This window comes from Mastigoproctus giganteus, chromosome 2 (genome assembly GCF_048544385.1).
Source record: "Mastigoproctus giganteus isolate SK-2022 chromosome 2, ASM4854438v1, whole genome shotgun sequence".
Classification (NCBI taxonomy): Eukaryota; Metazoa; Arthropoda; class Arachnida; order Uropygi; family Thelyphonidae; genus Mastigoproctus; species Mastigoproctus giganteus.
Window position 1 is genome coordinate 239,575,730 of NC_143576.1, and position 18,638 is coordinate 239,594,367.

General features: G+C 38.8%; 1 protein-coding gene across 1 annotated transcript in view; it reads right to left on the reverse strand.

Moving 5' to 3' along the window:
- LKRSDH (lysine ketoglutarate reductase/saccharopine dehydrogenase) overlaps positions 1-18,638 on the reverse strand; it is a 204,629-nt gene that overhangs the window by 44,225 nt on the left and 141,766 nt on the right. The window contains exons 14-15 of the mRNA XM_090369066.1: positions 17,510-17,636; positions 1,538-1,648 (exon numbers count right to left, since the gene is read on the reverse strand). Of these exons, the coding sequence (XP_090225192.1) occupies positions 1,538-1,648; positions 17,510-17,636 (238 nt within the window). The remainder of the gene's footprint in view (positions 1-1,537; positions 1,649-17,509; positions 17,637-18,638) is intronic.

Consider the following 18,638-nt stretch of genomic DNA (forward strand, 5'->3'; position numbering starts at 1 on the left):
TAACTTTGATATTATATATTTGGATCTTAGAAAGGCTTTTGATACTGTTGCGCATGGAAGACTGCTGCACAAATTGGAGAAGTGTGGCATTCGAGGCAAATTGCTGCTATGGATAAAGGGATGGTTGAGTGGCAGAAGACAGAGAGTGGTAATCAATGGACACTGCTCAACGTGGACTAATGTTATTAGTGGAGTTCCTCAGGGTTCAGTGTTGGGTCCATTGTTGTTTTCTGTATTTATAAATGATATTGATGGTGTATCAGGCTTAATGTCCAAGTTTGCAGACGATACAAAGGTTGGCAGGGTTGTTAAGGACACTACTGATACTATGCTGCTGCAACAGGATCTGGAAAGGTTGAGCAGATGGGCTGAGAGGTGGCAAATGAAGTTTAACATTGACAAATGTAAAGTACTACATATGGGAAACAGTAACCCCAGATCAACGTATCAACTCTGTGGTACTACGCTGACAGTGGTAGAGAATGAAAAGGACCTGGGGGTAATTGTGCAGGCAGATATGAAGTTCTCTGAGCAGTGCAGACGAGCTGCAAGAGTAGCTCATGGTGTCTTGTCAATGATATACAGGAATTTTTCTAGCAGGGACAGGGATGTGATTATTCCCTTGTATAAGGCATTGGTCAGGCCACACCTTGAGTACTGTATACAGGTCTGGAGGCCTCATTTCAAGAAGGATGTAGAGCTGCTGGAACGAGTACAGAGAAGGGCAACAAGATTAGTGAATGGAACAAAGGGTTGCTCTTACGAAGAAAGGCTTAAGTTTTGCAAATTACAGAGCCTTGAGACTAGGCATCGCCGAGGTGATCTGATAGAGGTGTACAAGGCTTTGAATGGCTTGAGCATGCTCAATGCCGATGGGATTCTTCCTCTTGCTCAGAATAATCACCTGAGAGGGCATAAATTCAAATTGAGGAAGGACGGATGTCGGATAGATGTGCGGAAATTCGCCTTTAGCCAGCGGGCAGTTGGTTTGTGGAATAGACTTCCATCGCTTGTTGTTGAAGTTGATAGCCTAAACAAATTTAAGGCTCAGCTGGACAGGTATGTCGAACGAATTGAGGGGTGAAATGGGAGTAGTGGTTGTTTTTTTTTTTTTTTTTTTTTTTTTGGCTGATGCTGAATAAGCTTGCTTTCTTGCATCATATGCCTCTACTAATGCTAATGCTAATGAAACTGGCAATCATTGATCAGATGGAAGGTTTCTAGGTAGTTTAAAAGTTAACGGTTAATTGATAATTTTTCATTACTTTAGAAAGTTGTCAGAGTTTTGTTATTTAGTTATTTAACTATTTTATTAAAAAAAACATTATATATGGGAAAGTACAAAGAAATAAATCATTTATGATCAATTTCATTTCTACATACAGTTTAGTGCCAAAAATTTGTACCACTGGGCATTTAATGTTTTATTTTTGCAATAATACTTACAAAATTGATATTTGCTAAAAAACATGAAATTATGGCATAACTGCTGTTTAATAATTTTCACTGAAAATAAACTAATAAACAAAATACATACGCATCATGAAGCCGCTTCATTTCTGGAGATAGATAGCTTGCAGTAACCATGTTTACTTTGTGTTTGATACAATGCTCTGCTATTGTAGGATGTAAGGAGTAGGGCAGCAAACTGAAATAGGAGAAAAACAAGTGGCTTGATAACAAAGTTGAAATGATCACCTAGATAAAAATTTTCTTATACTCTAGAAGTTAACCTGGTAGTGGTTGTGATGGATCTGAAAGGTTCCTCTTGAAAATAACAATCCTGTGTTAACATGATCATCATTATTTGTCTCTTATATACTGAGTGATCACTGAATTATGACCACCCCAATGAAAACGGAATGCGACCCGTTGTCCATGTGAGGTACTAGAGTGCGGAGTTAGTCGACCTACGCAGCATAGATAAGGTGCCAGTGGTTCAGTAGGTAGTAAAATTCCAAGCATGATGGTAAAAGGAAGGATTTATCGGACTTTGATAAAGGACAGATTGTGGGTGCTCGATGAGCTGGTGCGTTGGTTTCCCAAACAGCTGAACTGGTGGGGTGTTCAAGAGCCGCCGTAGTTAGTGTACCAGGACTGGTGTCAAAATGGTCAAACAACAACCTGACGGCAAAACTGTAAAGGTCAGCGAAAGGTTGATGTTAGAGGTGAGTGCTAGGTCCGACAACTCGTACAGGCAAACAGGCACAGCACTGTTGAAGAGTTGACTACCCAATACAACATGAGCCAACCCGGAACAATATCTGGCATGACCACATGTCGCATGCTCACATGTATGGGCTATACCAGCAGACGACCCCTACAGCATCCTCTCCTAACCAAGGTTCATTGATGTAAAAGATAGGTGCATCCGTAGCCAGGTGGGCAGGAGCAGTGCGTAGCACAAGCTTCTTGATTAGAACGGGGTTCGAGCCCGTGAACACCAAATATGGAAAGGTCAGGGAATGACCTCCGCATATCCCCGGAGCAATATGGCCTTAGTTGCTAATGCTCCTAAAGACCAAATAACAACAAGGTAAAACTCTCGCCTGGTGCAGAGCATGCAAGTTGGACATGCCGAGCCATCAGGCACTTGTTGTGCAGGAATGGTTTGAAGAACAGTTCTAACTTCAAGCATATCGATTGGCCTCCAAATTCCCCCAATATCAATCCCATAGAGCACATGTGGGACACAATGGAAAGGCATATCAGGTATCTGGATACACCAATCACCTCCAAACCTGCATTGCTGATCATGTTACACAAAGCTTGGTTGGTCATACCTCCCAAATGCTTCCGACATCTTGTTCAATCAATGCCACATCAGATAGCTGCTGTACTGAGGGCAAAAGGAGAACCTACGAAGTATTAGGTAGGTAGTCATAGTTCAGTGATCACTCGGTGTATATCATTATAGAGAAATTTTTTACTTTGAAATGATTTCTTACAGTTTTGCAGAGTAATTGCAGGCAAGACTACCCAATACAACATGGGCCAACAGAACCTGTCAGGTTTCTTGACAGTGTTTTCATAACAATGTATCCTGAAGATTGGCGGTGCAAGACCTGAGAGGTGTGGGGATAAAACTGCAGCCATTATCAATCCACTGCAGGATGGAAGCCCCCTCAATGAACCATGTTGAAGGAAATTGACTGTAATCTTCCACACTGGTCCAGCATGGGTTGGCAGATCAACTGTATTTAGCAGTCAGGGGCTAGAACCCAAGTCTACTCAAAGAGTAGGTGCTACTGCACTCCTGCTCCTGACCATTTGGCTACAGAGACAATTACACGTTTGTTTCTAGTTTAAAAAGCTTGTTTCAAAAAACACCTTACATAGGTATTTTCAAGATTCGTTATTGTTTTTGCATAATAAACATGAAAACACAATATTCATTTTTGAACATGCCTAATATTCAAATTGCTTCCATTTGCAATGGATGCTTGCAAATTTTATAAATTTTTGAAAATTTAATTTAAATAAAGAATTAATCAAAGTTGTTTTTGTTTTGAAAATAAAATTCATAAAATACATAGCATTTTTTAAATATTTAAGTTTTTCATTAAAAATTTAAAAAATACATACAAAAAGTATTGTAATCCATTAAGAAAAGAAGTATGGCACCTCTGTATCCAGGTGGGCAGGAGCAGCAGTGCATAGCACACGCTTCTTGATTAGACCGGGGTTCGAGCCTGTGACCACCAAATACGGAGGATACGGAAAGATCAGGGAAACCACCGCATATCCCCAGAGCAATATGTCCTTAGTTGCTAATGCTCCTAAAAACCAAATAACAACAACAACATTAAGAAAAGATGAAATAATTGGATAAGGTAAGGTAAGCAGCAGCTATCATCGATCCACTGCAGGATGGAAGCCTCCTCAACAATTCATGTTTTGAGAAATGGACCATAATCTGCCATGCTGGTCCAGTGCGGGTTGGCAGATAGACTATATTTAGAAGTCAAGGGATTGAACTATGGTGGGATTTACTTAAAGATGTAACTACCGTCAAGGGTAAAGGGAAGGATTTTTGCTTTCGTAAAGGTCACAGAGACAGTGGTCACAGAGAATTTTTAAATTCTATACAGTGGGATCAACTGATAATGTTACCAATGGTGAATTCTAAATAGGAAGCCTTCAGGGACTTAATCTTGGAGCCTACTAGACTTTTCATATCAACTAAGAATTACTGTTTGCATGGTAAAAAGTAAAAAAAAGTAAAGTGCAGCCATTATCAACCCACTGCAGGATGGAAGCCTCCTCAACAATTCATGCTGAAGGAAATGGACCATAATCTGCCACACTGGTCCAGTGCGGGTTGGCAGATCGACCGTATTCAGCAGTCAGGGGCTTGAACCCCGGTCTACTCAAAGAACGTGTGCTACTGCACTCCTGCTCCTGACCACTTGGCTACAGTGGCTGTTGCATGGACTGCATATAAATTATCAGCCGACACAGAAGCCTATGGCAGATATAAGCAAGTTTGTAATCAAGTCACAAAGGAGTTTAGGCAGGCAAAGGCAGATTATGAGAAATCTTTGGCAAAGTATGTAAAGAAAAACAGCAAAGAGTTCTTTACTTATGTAAACTCTAGAAGGAAAGGGATGAATCATATTGGTCCACTTAACATAGACGGTCAGACTATTGATTATCCTGCTCAAGTAGCTGATAAACTGAATGAGTATTTTCATCTGCATTCACACAGGAGTTATTCAAGGAGGGAAATGCCAGAAGTTCATCAAACTCTAACAGGGAGCTAGGTGATTTTGTAATAACTAACATATTTTAATGGCCACAAGTGTTCATTAAAAGGATGATTATTTAATTCCAGATGCTAATGCATGCGCAGTTTCGGAAGGAAGGAGGCTGTATATATGAGCGGCTGTTTAGCAGTAAATGCTTGAAAATCTTCAAAAATGGTTTTACTAATTTCTTTAAAAATTCGTTATAGACAGACTAATACTTCGCTACATGGGGTTAATTTTACATGTAATTTCGTTTCAAGGTGCAATGTTTTGCGAAAAAATTCGTAATATAGAGAAATTCGTTAAATAGAAGTTCGTAATAGAGAAGTTCCACTGTATGTGATATCAAAATTATTTTTTGCCTCCAGTTCCTTTGTAACCACATCATGCTGAATTCTGATGGGATCCTTCCACTTGTTCAGATTACGAACCTAAGGGGGCATAAATTCAAATTAAGAAAAGACAAATGTGGAATAGACGTGCGAAAATTTGCCTTTAGCCACCAGGTGGTTAATTGCTGGAACAAACTTCCATCTGCTATTGTGGAAGCTGATAGGTTAAATAAATTTAAGGAGGAACTGGACAGGCATTTGGAGGAAATGGTGTGATATTTTTTTTTTTGGCTGATGCTGCATAAGCTCATACACTTGCTTTCTTGCATCACATGCCACTACTACTACCACCACCACCCCAGGTGCCTTTCTTATGTTTAACTTCAACAATTCCTTCTCCACTGCTGCTACAATTTGATGACCTTCTGCCATTTTCAAACCTTAACTCCTCATGTGTGAATGTAGATGCAAAATACTCATTCAGTTTGTTTGCTATCTGAGCAGGATCATCAACAGTCGAACCATCGATATCAAGTGGACCAATCAGATTCATCCCCTTCCTTTTAGCGTTTATATAAGTAAAGAAATCCTTGCTGTTTTTCTTAGCATCTTTTGCCAAAGATTTCTCGTAATTTGCCTTCGCCTGCCTAACCTGCTTTGTGACCTGATTACAGACTAGCTTATATTTGCCATAGGCTTCTGAGTAGCTTGATAATTTATATGCATCCCATGCATTTTTCTTCTCTGTCACGAGTCTCATTAGTTCATTTGATAACCATTTAGGCCTAAACCTTGAACAATATTTCTTAATTTCTTCAAATTAGTAGCATTCACGATTAATTCCTTGAATACTTCCCACTTAGAATTTACTGTTGATAACATCGTCAGTTGATACCACTGTACAGAATTTAAAAACTGTCTGAGACCACTGTACTCACCTTTACGGAAGCAAAAACCCTTTCCTTTACCCCTGATGGTAATTATATCTTTAAGTAAATCCCACATCAGTACACGGTGATCACTGCCACTTAGTGGTTCCTTTATCTGCAAATTCTTAATACACGAATGATCCTGCTGATAACTAGATTAAGGGTATTACCCTCTCTGCTTGCTTCTTGAACATGCTGCTGCAGAAAACAATCATCCAATAAATCCACAAAAGTCTTACTAGTGTGTGAGTGACCAACCCACAAGTTCCAGTCAATATCTGGGAAGTTAAAATCCCCCATTATAAGACATTTTGATTTACTAGCCCACTCTATTTCTCTGTACAATTGTTCATTGTAATCATTGTAGTCATTAGGCCTATAACACACTCCTACTCTTATTTTTGCTTTCACAGTGCTTATGTCACACCGAACTGACTCAACTGTGCACTGTTCATCTATATCAACTGGATGGACTTCTTTTGATTTTGTTTTTCTTAATTAACAGCATACCACCCTCCAAATTTAACCCTCCCTTCCTATCCTTTCTGTACATATTGTACTCCCCAAATTCCAGTTCTGCATTCCTTATATCTGTGTGACACCACGTCTCTGCTATCCAAACAATATCTGCCTTTGATGTCTTGACCAACACTTCAAATTCATCAAATTTATTTACTATACTTCTAGCATTGGTATACCTTCAAGTATACATGTACCTATCCTTATTATTAGTTACCCTAACACATCCCATATACCCACCTGTTTCACGATGACTGCCATCAGTCCCTGAAACCCCCAGCACCCCTCGCTCCAGGTCGCTACTTATTCTAATAGAAGTTGTGCAAGAATCACCTTCACCTCTGCCTGTGGCTACTTTTAACCTTTTAGTCTGTGAATCCCCCCATGCTAGCAGTTTTCTGACCCACCTAACACTGCTTCGATAGCATCAGCAAATATTCTTGCACCCTTTCTATTTAAGTGTATCCCATCCCTGTAGAAGCAGTCTCTCCTGTTAACAAGTACAGACCATGATGAAAAAAAAAATTCAACCCCTTGAGCCTTGCACATCCCCTCCAGGGCCGAATTGATTGACAAAGCTCTCATCACGTATTCTCTCCTATTGTGTCTGCGCAGAATTGCAGACACTTTCAAATTTAACCCTAACTCGCAACATTGACCTGTACTTGTTAAGTAAATCTGGAGATCTCCTACTCTTAATGTCAGTGGTGCCAACGTGTACAACAATATCACCCTTTGTGCCCTTAAAAGATGATATATGTTTTACAACGTCATCAACTTTTGCCCCTGGCAGACATACCCTGGTCCTGTTCCATCTATCCTTTTTACACAATATATTCCCCATCTCCCTGACAATAGAGTCACCAACAATAACTAGTTCCTTCAGGACCAGTGGATTCTGCCTTGGAGATTGCCACTGTGTTGCCCGATTCCAAGGAGTGAGCTCTGGCATTGAGTTGGCCAGCTGAGAGCTTGACGAGGGCATCTACCCTACACCCCAAGCTCTCATAGATGCCCAGTAGAATGCTGAGTTGATGCCTAATTTCTAGACACTCTCTGCACCTGGCACACACAAAGACATCCTCCTTGGCTAGATCATGTTCTGTTCCAGAGAGTTCGGCAAACATTTCACAAGTTGCACATTTTTTTAGGATGTGATGCATTGGAGAATTGGCCCCACTCAGTTCTCCCCTGAGTCACAGCACTCCTGCCGCTTTGTGCCCGTTGCTTTGCTGCTGTAGTCTGGGGCATGATATTTTAAATTAATAAGATCAATAAATTTAATTAATTGTCAATACTACGCTATCTAATAGAATCCTAAATGCAGTGATGTGTATTACGCTATATAATTATACGTTAGAGCTGCCTAGTTACCACAATTAAAAATTTGAATTCCCTACTACTCTATACAAAAACAATGGCTGCAAGATTCTAACAAAATAATGGTTTTACGTATCATCATCATCATCAGCCATTTTCAATCCACTGCAGGATGAAGGCCTCTCCAGCAACTTTCCAGTTCCTTCTGTTTTGAGCACTGGCCATCCATTTACTACTCAAAAACTCATGAATTTCATCTATCCATCTCCGCCTTTGTCTTCCAGGTTTTCTTCTAGCTCCTCTTGGGTACCATTCTGTTATTTTCTTAGTCCATCTGTCATCATGTCTTCGAGCTATGTGTCCTGCCCAAGACCATTTTAGTTCTTTAGTTTTGATAAGAATGTCCTTTACTTGAGTTTGCTGCCTAATCCACGTGTTTCTCTTCTTATCTAACAGTCTGATTCCCAATATAATTCGTTCCATTCTTTGCTGTGTAGTTCTTAGCTTCTCTTCCATTCTTTTGGTGAGTGCCCCAAGTTTCACTTCCATAAGTCATGGTGGGGAGTATACATTGATTCATTATTTTACGTTTCAGACAAACTGGGATATTGCTCTTCAGTATGTGACTATATTTCCTGAATGCTATCCATCCAAAATTTATTCTTCTCTTGACTTCCAGCCATTTATCATTATTACAGCTAATAACTTGTCCCAGATAAGTATATGACTCCACCTTTTCAATTAGTGCTCCTTCAATCATTATTTCCCTTTCCGTGGCATACTTGTTCATCATTACTTTTGTTTTAGCCATATTCATCTTTAGTCCAAAATCCTTACTAACTGTGCATAACTGATTAAGATTTTCCTCTAATTCTTTGGGATCGTGGCTTATGACCACAATGTCATCTGCAAATCGTAAATGGTTTAGGTACTCTCCGTTCACATTGACTCCTTTCTGCGACCAGTCTAATCTTCTGAAAGCTTCCTCAAGGGCAGCAGTAAACAGCTTCGGAGATATTTTGTCTCCTTGTCGAACTCCTTTCTCGATTTTAAATTTGCTACTGTCTTTGTCTAGTCTAATAAAGGATGTAGCACTCTCATATATTTTCTTCAAAATCATAATATATGGAGTATCTATGCCTTGTCTTTCCAGTGCCCGAAACATTGCCTCATGCTGTATGGAGTCAAATGCCTTTTCATAATCCACAAATGCCAGGCATAATGGTGCTTTATATTCATTTGCTTTCTCCATTAGCTGTGATATTACGTGAAGGTGATCCATAGTTGAGAATCCTGTCCTAAAGCCAGCTTGCTCTTTCGGTTGATTCTCATCAAGTATTCTTTCTAATCTGTTAGTAATGACCCTTGTGAACAACTTGTAGATATGGGATAACAAGCTAATTGGTCTATAATTTCCAATTTCTGATTTATCTCCTTTCTTATGCAGCAAAACTATGATTGCATTATTCCACTGCTTAGGCATCACACCTTTTCTAATGCACTTTGTGAAGAGCCTTGCCAGTTTTTGTGTTATGTCTCTTCCTCCCAATTTTAACAACTCTACAGTAACTTCATCTTCCCCCGGGGCTTTCCGATTCTTCATTTTCTTCAATGCATGTTCTACCTCATCAGGAAGAATATCGGGTATGTCGTATGTGTTGCTACTTTGCAATCCATCTTCCCCACTGCTGGTATCATTCCCTCGCTCCTTGTATAATTCTCTATAGTAGTCTTCTGCTATTTGAATTATGCCTTCTCTGCTGTTTGGGATATCAGAGACGTGGTGTCACACAGATATAAGGGATGCAGAACTGCAATTTGGGGAGTACAACGTCTACAGAAAGGATAGACAGGATAGGAAGGGGGGAGGGGTTATGCTATTAGTTAAGAAACACATAAAAACCAAGGAAGTGAAGCCAGTCGACATCGCTGGACAGTGCAGTGTTGAGTCAGTTTGGTGTGACATAAGCATTGGGAGATCAAAATTGAGAGTAGGAGTGTGCTATAGGCCTAATGACTCTGATGAGTATAATAAGGAACTGTACAGGGAAATAGAGTGGGCCAGTAAATCAGAGAGTCTTATAATGGGAGATTTTAATTTCCCAGATATTGACTGGAATTTGGGGGCTGGTTACTCACACACTAGCAGGACTTTTGTGGATTTATTGGATGATTGTTTTCTACATCAGCATGTTCAGGAGGCAACTAGAGGGAGTAATACTCTTGATTTGATTATCAGCAGTGATTCTTCATGCATTAAGAATCTGCAGATAAATGAACCACTAGGTGGCAGTGATCACAGTGTGCTGAAGTGGGATTTACTGAAAGAGGTAACTACCATTAGGGGTAAAGGGAAGGGTTATTGCTTCCGTAAAGGCGACTACGATGGACTGAGACAGTATTTAAATTCTATACAGTGGGACCAACTGATGATGTTACCAACGGCAAATTCAAAATGGGGAGCATTCAAAGAACATATCTTGGAAGCTACTAGGCTTTACATACCAACTAAGAAATATTGCTCAAGGTTTAGGCCAAAATGGATGTCAGATGAACTAATGAGGCATATGGCAGAGAAGAAAAATGCATGGGATACTTACAAATTAACACATGACACAGAAGCCTATGATAGATACAAGTTGATATGCAACCAAGTTACAAAAGAGGTTAGGAAGGCGAAGGCAGATTACGAGAAATCCTTGGCAAGGGATGCAAAGAAAAACAGCAAAGAGTTCTTTACTTATGTAAACTCTAGAAGGAAGGGGATGAATCAGATTGGTCCACTTGATATTGATGGGTCAACTGTTGATGATCCTGCTCAGGTAGCTAACAAACTAAATGAATATTTTGCATCGACATTCACACATGAGGAGTTATTCAGCAAGGGGAATGCCAGAGGTGTATTCAACTCTAGCAGTAAGCTACAGAATCTTGAAATAACTGGGAGTAAAGTGGAGGAGAAACTGTTGAAGATAAACACAAGAAAGGCAACCGGGGTGGATGGGATCTATCCAGTTATATTAAAGGAGGCAGCAAAGGAAGTAAGCAAACCCTTAGCCATAATTATGAGAGCTTCCTTGGACTCAGGGGAGGTACCCATAGACTGGAAATGTGCAAATGTGACCCCAATTCACAAAGGAGGATCAAAGGCTGACACAAGTAACTATAGACCTGTGAGCTTAACTTCTGTTCCACGAAAATTAATGGAGGCACTGGTTAAAGAAGCACTGCAGGATCATTTAGACAAGACTTCAGTTATAGCTCAGACACAGCATGGTTTTGTTAAGGGGAAGTCTTGCCTGACCAACTTGACTGGATACTATGATGCAGTCACAAAAGAACTGGATGCAGGGAATAACTTTGATATTATATACTTGGATCTTAGAAAGGCTTTTGATACTGTTGCACATGGAAGACTGCTACACAAATTGGAGCAGTGTGACATTGGAGGCAAATTGCTGCTATGGATAAAGGGGTGGTTGAGTGGGAGAAGACAGAGAGTGGTAATCAATGGACACTGCTCATCGTGGACTAATGTTATTAGTGGAGTCCCTCAGGGCTCAGTGTTGGGTCCATTATTGTTTTCTGTATTTATATATGATATTGATGATGGTATATCAAGCTTAATGTCCAAGTTTGCAGATGATACAAAGGTTGGCAGGGTTGTCAAGGACACTACTGACACTACACTGCTGCAACAGGATCTGGAAAGGTTGAGCAGATGGGCTGAGAGGTGGCAAATGAAGTTTAACATTGACAAATGTAAAGTACTACACATGGGAAACAGCAACCCCAGGGCAACGTATCAACTCTGTGGTACTACACTGACAGTGGTAGAGAATGAAAGGGACTTGGGGGTGATTGTGCAGGCAGATATGAAGTTCTCTGAGCAGTGCAGACGGGCTGCATGAGTAGCTCATGGAGTATTGTCAATGATATACAGGAATTTTTCCAGCAGGGATAAGGAGGTGATTATTCCATTGTATAAGGCAATGGTCAGGCCACACCTAGAGTACTGTATACAGGTCTGGAGGCCTCATTTCAAGAAGGATGTAGAGCTGCTGGAACGAGTACAGAGAAGGGCAACAAGATTAGTGAATGGAACAAAGGGGTGCTCTTACGAGGAAAGGCTTAAGTTTTGCAAATTAGTGTCTGGAGACTAGGCACCAGCGAGGTGATCTGATAGAGGTGTATAAAGCCTTGAATGGTTTAAGCATGCTCAATGCTGATGGGATTCTTCCTCTAGCTCAGAAAAATCACCTGAGAGGGCATAAATTCAAATTGAGGAAAGACAGATGTAGGATAGACGTGTGGAAATTTGCCTTTAGCCAGCGGGTGGTTGGTTGGTGGAACAGACTGCCATCCCTTGTGGTGGAGGTTGATAGCCTAAATAAGTTTAAGGCTCAGCTGGACAGGTATTTTGAACGAACAGAGGGGTGAAGTGGAAGTGGGTTTTTTTTTTTTTTTTTTTTTTTGGCTGATGCTGCATAAGCTTGCTTTCTTGCATCAAATGCCTCTACTAATGCTAATGCTAATAAGTACACCATCGCTATTCTTCAGTTTCAGTATCATTTGTCTTTCTGTATTACTTCTCATGGCTGCTGATTTAAATCCTTTGTTTTCCCTTAATGCTTGTTCTACTTTTCTTGTGTTAAATCTTCTTATGTCCTCTCTGAGTCTCTTTCTAATGGCTTTGCATAACTCAGTATACTCAATTTTCTCCCTGTCAGTGTTTTTCTTGCTCTTCATTTGTCGTCTTTGGTTCATCATGACAAGTGTTTCTTGACTAATTTTTTCTTCTTTGGATTTCTGTTTCCCTATAGGTTTCTTGGGCTTTATCACTTTCAAAAAGTTGTAATATTCCTCGTCGATATCTTGGTCCTCAGCAGTCTGCAGAAGCTCATACTTGTTCTTAAGTTCCAGTACATACTGCTTTTTCTCCTCTTCTGTTATCTCAAAGACCTTTGTATTATTTACTCGAGTCAGTTTTTTCCTTTCCTTTCCTACATCTATATCAAGTGTACATCTTACCATTCTGTGATCACTTCCAACATTTACCTTATTCAGGACGGTAACATCAGTCACAATATATCTTCTGTTAGTGAGGATGAAGTCGATTTCATTAGTTGTTAATCCATTTGGACTCTTCCATGTCCACTTTCTGTTCACCCTTTTCTTGAAAAAAGTGTTCATTACTGACATTCCTTGAGATTCTGCAAATTCCACAAGTCTTTCACCTCTTATTTCTTTCACCAATTCCAAAATTTCCTATAGTTCCTCTTTCTGCACTGTTTTGCCTTTTTACAACCTTAGCATTGAAGTCCCCCATAATAATAGTGTAGTGGGTTTTCTGCTCATCTAGAAGACTCTCAATTTCAGTGTACATTTCTTCAACCTCTTCATCATCATGGCTCGATGTTGGTGCATAAATCATTATAATCTTTAGGTTGTACCTCTTAGAAATCTTGAGTATTAGTCTTGACACCCTTGGTTTTACGTATATTAAGTAGTAATCTACAAAAACTCTTTATCTAAATTAAAAATAATCAGCGTAACTAGAACTATAAAACTTCGTATAAAGTACAATATAAAATAACAATTAGGTAAATAAAAAGGCAAACACTTATCGCTTTTTCAGAGACTGTAATTCACAGCTGTAATTTTTAAAGAGAGTCAGCACCCTCTCTTTTATTGTTGAAGTTAAACATAAAAAGGCATTTGGGGTTGATGGAATCTATCCACTTATATTGAAGGAGGCAGCAAGGAAGTTAGCAAACCCTTAGCCATAATTATGAGAGCATCTTTAGATTCAGGGGAGGTCCCCGTGGACTGAAGATGTGCAAATGTATCTCCAATTCACAAAGGGGGTTCCAAAGGGTGACACAAATAATTATAGACCTGTTAGTTTAACTTCTGTTCTGGAGAAAAATAATGGAGTCACTGGTTAAAGAGGTGATACAGGATAACCTAGACAAGACTGCAGTAATAGTTCAGACACAGCATGGGTTTGTTAAGGGGAGGTCTTGTCTGACCAATCTGATTCGATACTACTATGTGGTCACAAAGGAACTGGATGCAAAAAATAATTTTGATATCATATACTTGGATTTCAGGAAAGCTTTTGATACTGTTGCACATGGAAGGCTGCTGTACAAATTGGAGTGGTATGGCATTAAGGTTTGTTGTTATTTGGTTTTTAGGAGAATTAGCAACTAAGGCCATACTGCTCCGGGAATATGCGGTGGTCAATCCCTGACCTCTCCTCATTCTCCGTATTTGGTGGTGACGGGCTCAAACCACGGTCTAATCAAGAAGCGTGTGCTACGCACTGCTGCTCCTTCCCAACTGGCTATGGAGGCGCCCATGGCATTAAGGGCAAGTTGCTGCAATGGATAAAGGGATGGCTGAGTTGAAGATGGCAGAGAGTGGTAATAAATGGACACTGCTCTACATGGACTAATGTTATTAGTGGAGTCCTCCAGTGTTCGGTGCTGGGCCCATTATTGTTTTGTGTATTTATCAATGATATCGATGAAGATATATCATGCTTAATGTCCCAGTCTGGCAGAGTTGTTAATGACACCAAAGACAGTATCCTACTGCAACAGGATCTAAAAAAGTTAGGCAGATAGGCTGAGAAGTGGCAACTGAAGTTTAACATTGACAAATGCAAAGTACTGCATATGGGTAGTAGTAGTAGTAGTAGTAATAGTAGCAGTGGCATGTGATGCAAGAAAGCAAGTGTATGAGCTTGTGCAGCATGGGCTTGGGTAACAGTAACCCAAGTAGTACCAACTGTTTGGTACTACACTCAGGGAGGTGGAAAATGAAAAAGACCTGGGGGTAACTGTGCAGTCAGATATGAAGTTCTCTGATCAGTGCAGACGGGCTGCCAGAGCAGGTCATGGAGTTTTGTCAATGATATATAGGAATTTTGCTGGCAGAGACAAGGAGGTGATTATCCCTTTGTATAAGGCATTGGCCAGCCCATATATTGAGTACTGTGTACAGGTCTGGAGGACTCATTTTAGGAAAGATGTAGAATTGCTAAAAGGAGTACAAAGAAGAGCAACAAGATTGGCGAGAGGAACAAAGGGGTGCACTTATGAAGAAAGGCTTAGATACTGCAAGTTGCAGCATCTGGAGACTAGGCATCTGCGGGGAAATCTGTCTGAGGTGTGTAAGGCCTTGAATGGTTTGAGCAGTCTCAATGCTGATGGGATACACCTGCTTGCTCCGACTAAGAAACTGAGGGGGCATATATTCAAATCGAGGAAAGACAGTTGTAGAATAGATGTGTGGAAGTTTGCCTTTAGCCAGCGGATAGTTGATTGTTGGAACAGACTTCCATCTGTTGTGGAAGTTAATAGCTGAACTAGACAAACATTTGGAGTGACTGAATGGGCAAAATGGGAAGGTTTTTTTTTTTTTTTCCCCCCCCTTGGCTGATGCTGTATAAGCTTGCTTTCTTGCATCATATGCCTCAATTAATGCTAACGCTACTCAAAGAGTGTGCTACTGCAGTTGTGCTGCCAACCACTTGGCTATTGGGATACTTCAAGCATAATTCAATAAAACCAAAATGTTTTTCTAGAAATTAAAGAAATTTAGCACCTGCCAAGCTAATTACAGCAAAATTTAGAGCAGTAATCCAAATGTACTAAGAATCGATAGTTCATGATGATAATCTGATTATCATCACTTTTCTATATTTAAAATTATAGAGTTGAATATTTTTTAAAAGTAATCATTGCTTTAACATAAATAGCATTTTACTGAGTATACATCATTGTAATAAAATATAGTAATATTTTGAAATTTTATTTCAAATTATGGTTAGATCATGATCCAGCAGCTAGCATGACACAAATAATTATGATAGCATGATTGGAGAGCGGGTAGGTAGAACTGCTAGAAAGAAATTCCCCATCTGGGTTTTTTTGGATGAGACTGAATGCCAGAGAAGAAGCGGTTATGGCTAGGAGAGAGAACAAAATCAGGCACTCAGGCTCAATGCAACACTGATATCTATTCCATTGGATCTATGTGCAGGGACAGATCATGAAGAGCAGAATCAACATACAGTCTCTCCCTGAATTATGACATAAGTGACTTACAAAAATCTGGACTTTTCAGAAAATTTTTTTAAAATTTCACACAGCTGTGATGTTGCTGTACGACTACCTCAGTTACATATGCAATGACATTAAAGGGAATGTCCGTACAGATATCCCATGAAAGTTCCCATCAATTTTGAGTTAAGATGCATTTTCTAACAGTTAATTCTATGTAACTGCATTTGAAAACCCATCTATCCGTGTACATAAATCATGACACAAAAAAAAAAAAAAAAAAAAAAAGGGAGAAACATTCTTCTGCTCTGAATCCTAGCAACACAATGAGAACTCCAATTAAAATTCTAAGTTTATTAATTCTTATTAAAGAGACTTCTGACAACTTATTTAATGTATATAACATGAAATATCTGATCAAATAATATAATGACAACACTGAAACCCCTAGACAACAGATGTTCGGAAATTATGTGCTGTAAATAAACGGATTTTAGAGATTTGTAAAAAATAAAACTAAACTAATAAAATATAAAGATAAATAGTTTAATAAATGCCCCATGTGCATTCAGCTGACCACATTAAAGGTAAATGCACATTACTTGTACCATGTTCCATTTTATATTTTTATTTTATAAAATATGTACTACTTTGTATTAAAGGTAAATGCATATTACTTTTACTGTAGTATTTCATTTTATAATTTGTACTTTGTTTTATTTGTAGTACTGGACCATAAATAACACAAAAAACAGGAGTACATAAGCTTCTAACCGAATCAACTTATGACGTGGCCTTTTGAACAGAACTGTCATGAGTCGAGGAGTGACTGTATTTTGTAACATGAATTCATAATTATGAAGTAATGTTAAGAAAAAGCCATGAGTTGGTGCTCATTTTAGCTGGAGTTTATGGCCTGAAAAATTCTATCATGGGATAGACTTTTTCTCAGCATAGCCTGCACTTATTGACAAAAGGGACTGCTTCTGTGGATAATTTTTGCAAGTTACATACTGGAAAATATATTTGCATGAATGGGCCTTAGAATTGCATTTAATTAAACAGTACTTTTCTTAAATGGTAGTCTTTCTTGATTTTCCTTATCTAAATCAGTTTTCTTTTTGTCATTTGTATAGGAAAATTGGATAACTTTTGTCCAGTGGGTAAAAGCAGAATAAGAACAAATCAGGAAGACAGGAATATATGTTGATAGGAATAACAGCAACAAATATGTGCAGTACCACTGAGACAGGTAGGACTTCAGCTAGAAATAAAGATAACATTACTTGAATGTGACAAGATGAGTGCATGGAAAATTTAATGCATTAATAAAAGTAAAGTTTATGTATTACAGCTGAGATTACATACCACTGAAAGATGTAAAAAGAGGGGATGAAATAAAATATTACTTAACATTATTTATAATAAAAATGTAAAATATCTAATTTATAATAAATATATAAAGGAAGATGTATAAACATGCAATACAGTGTTCATGCTACATGTTGTACTTTCATAAATATAAGTAATTACAAAAATAGTGATATTTCATTATTTCACTCCAATTAAAATTAATTAGCAAACATTACCTTACAACCAGAGTTGCTTCCGATATTAGTTTATCTAATGTCTCTGCTCTTTTAGTTACATCTAACACTATAGATTCAGTATTTTCCCTCTGAACCAGTGCTTCTCCCTGATTTTGCAAAGCCGATCCTGCAAAAATAAAATAAAAAAATCTGCTTTAAACAACAGTAGAAAAATTCTGGAAAAAAAAATGATTATGGCAAAAATTAATGTTTTAAAAAAAGTGCATAAAATGCAGATTGAACTATAGAGAATTACAAAAATTTGTTATATATTTAAAATGCACATATTTATTTGTAAATCCCTAAAGAATTCATTAGGATGGGTTCCAGTCACTGGAGAATATATGCCTGAAATGCTGCATTACTTCTGTCCTCCCAAACATAACCTTTTAACCCTAGTGCATAAATTTTCAAACCAGATTCTGTTAGAGCTTGTTGGGAGATTGAGATTTTTTTTACAAGAAGTAATTTTTTTAATTATTATTATTTTATTTTTTTTTTTTTTTGCTTTTTAAAAGAAAGAGGGGAAAATAATGTGGTCCTTGAGGCTTATCAGACATTCCTTCAGGATTGATATGTTAGAACTCACTACCCAGGAGTCTGGGTAGTGAGTTCTAACATGCTGATATTTAGTAACACTTTTGAGTTAAGTGGACTGAGTTAAATTGAGTTAAATTTCAGTAACGTCTGATTCTGCAACAACCAAATCATTTACTTGCACTGTCATGATGGTGGAACAGTTAGTAACCCTGGGTATACCTCCTGTGTGCAAGTCCTGAAATACTAGTACACTGGATGTGACCACCCATTTGTGAACCAGCATAAGCAGGGATCAAGGTATGATGTCCACACCACAGAAGAAAGCTGCTGCTCTAGTTCATAAGGCAATACTAGGCAATAGATGAAGCTCATCAACTGGTGCAATACCACCCATTGTTTACTGAAAGCTTGAAGTGGTGAAACCCATCTCAAGTCTCCATAGCAAAGCTCTGGCAACCACTGATCTCTTCCATCATGCTGTATGATTGATGCCTTTTAAGGTTATGATGCACAGCAAGATCCAATCTTCCTTAAAATGTAAGGATACAGCTCTAAAATGGTGTTTACAAGCCAGCTGCTAGATAGTCTG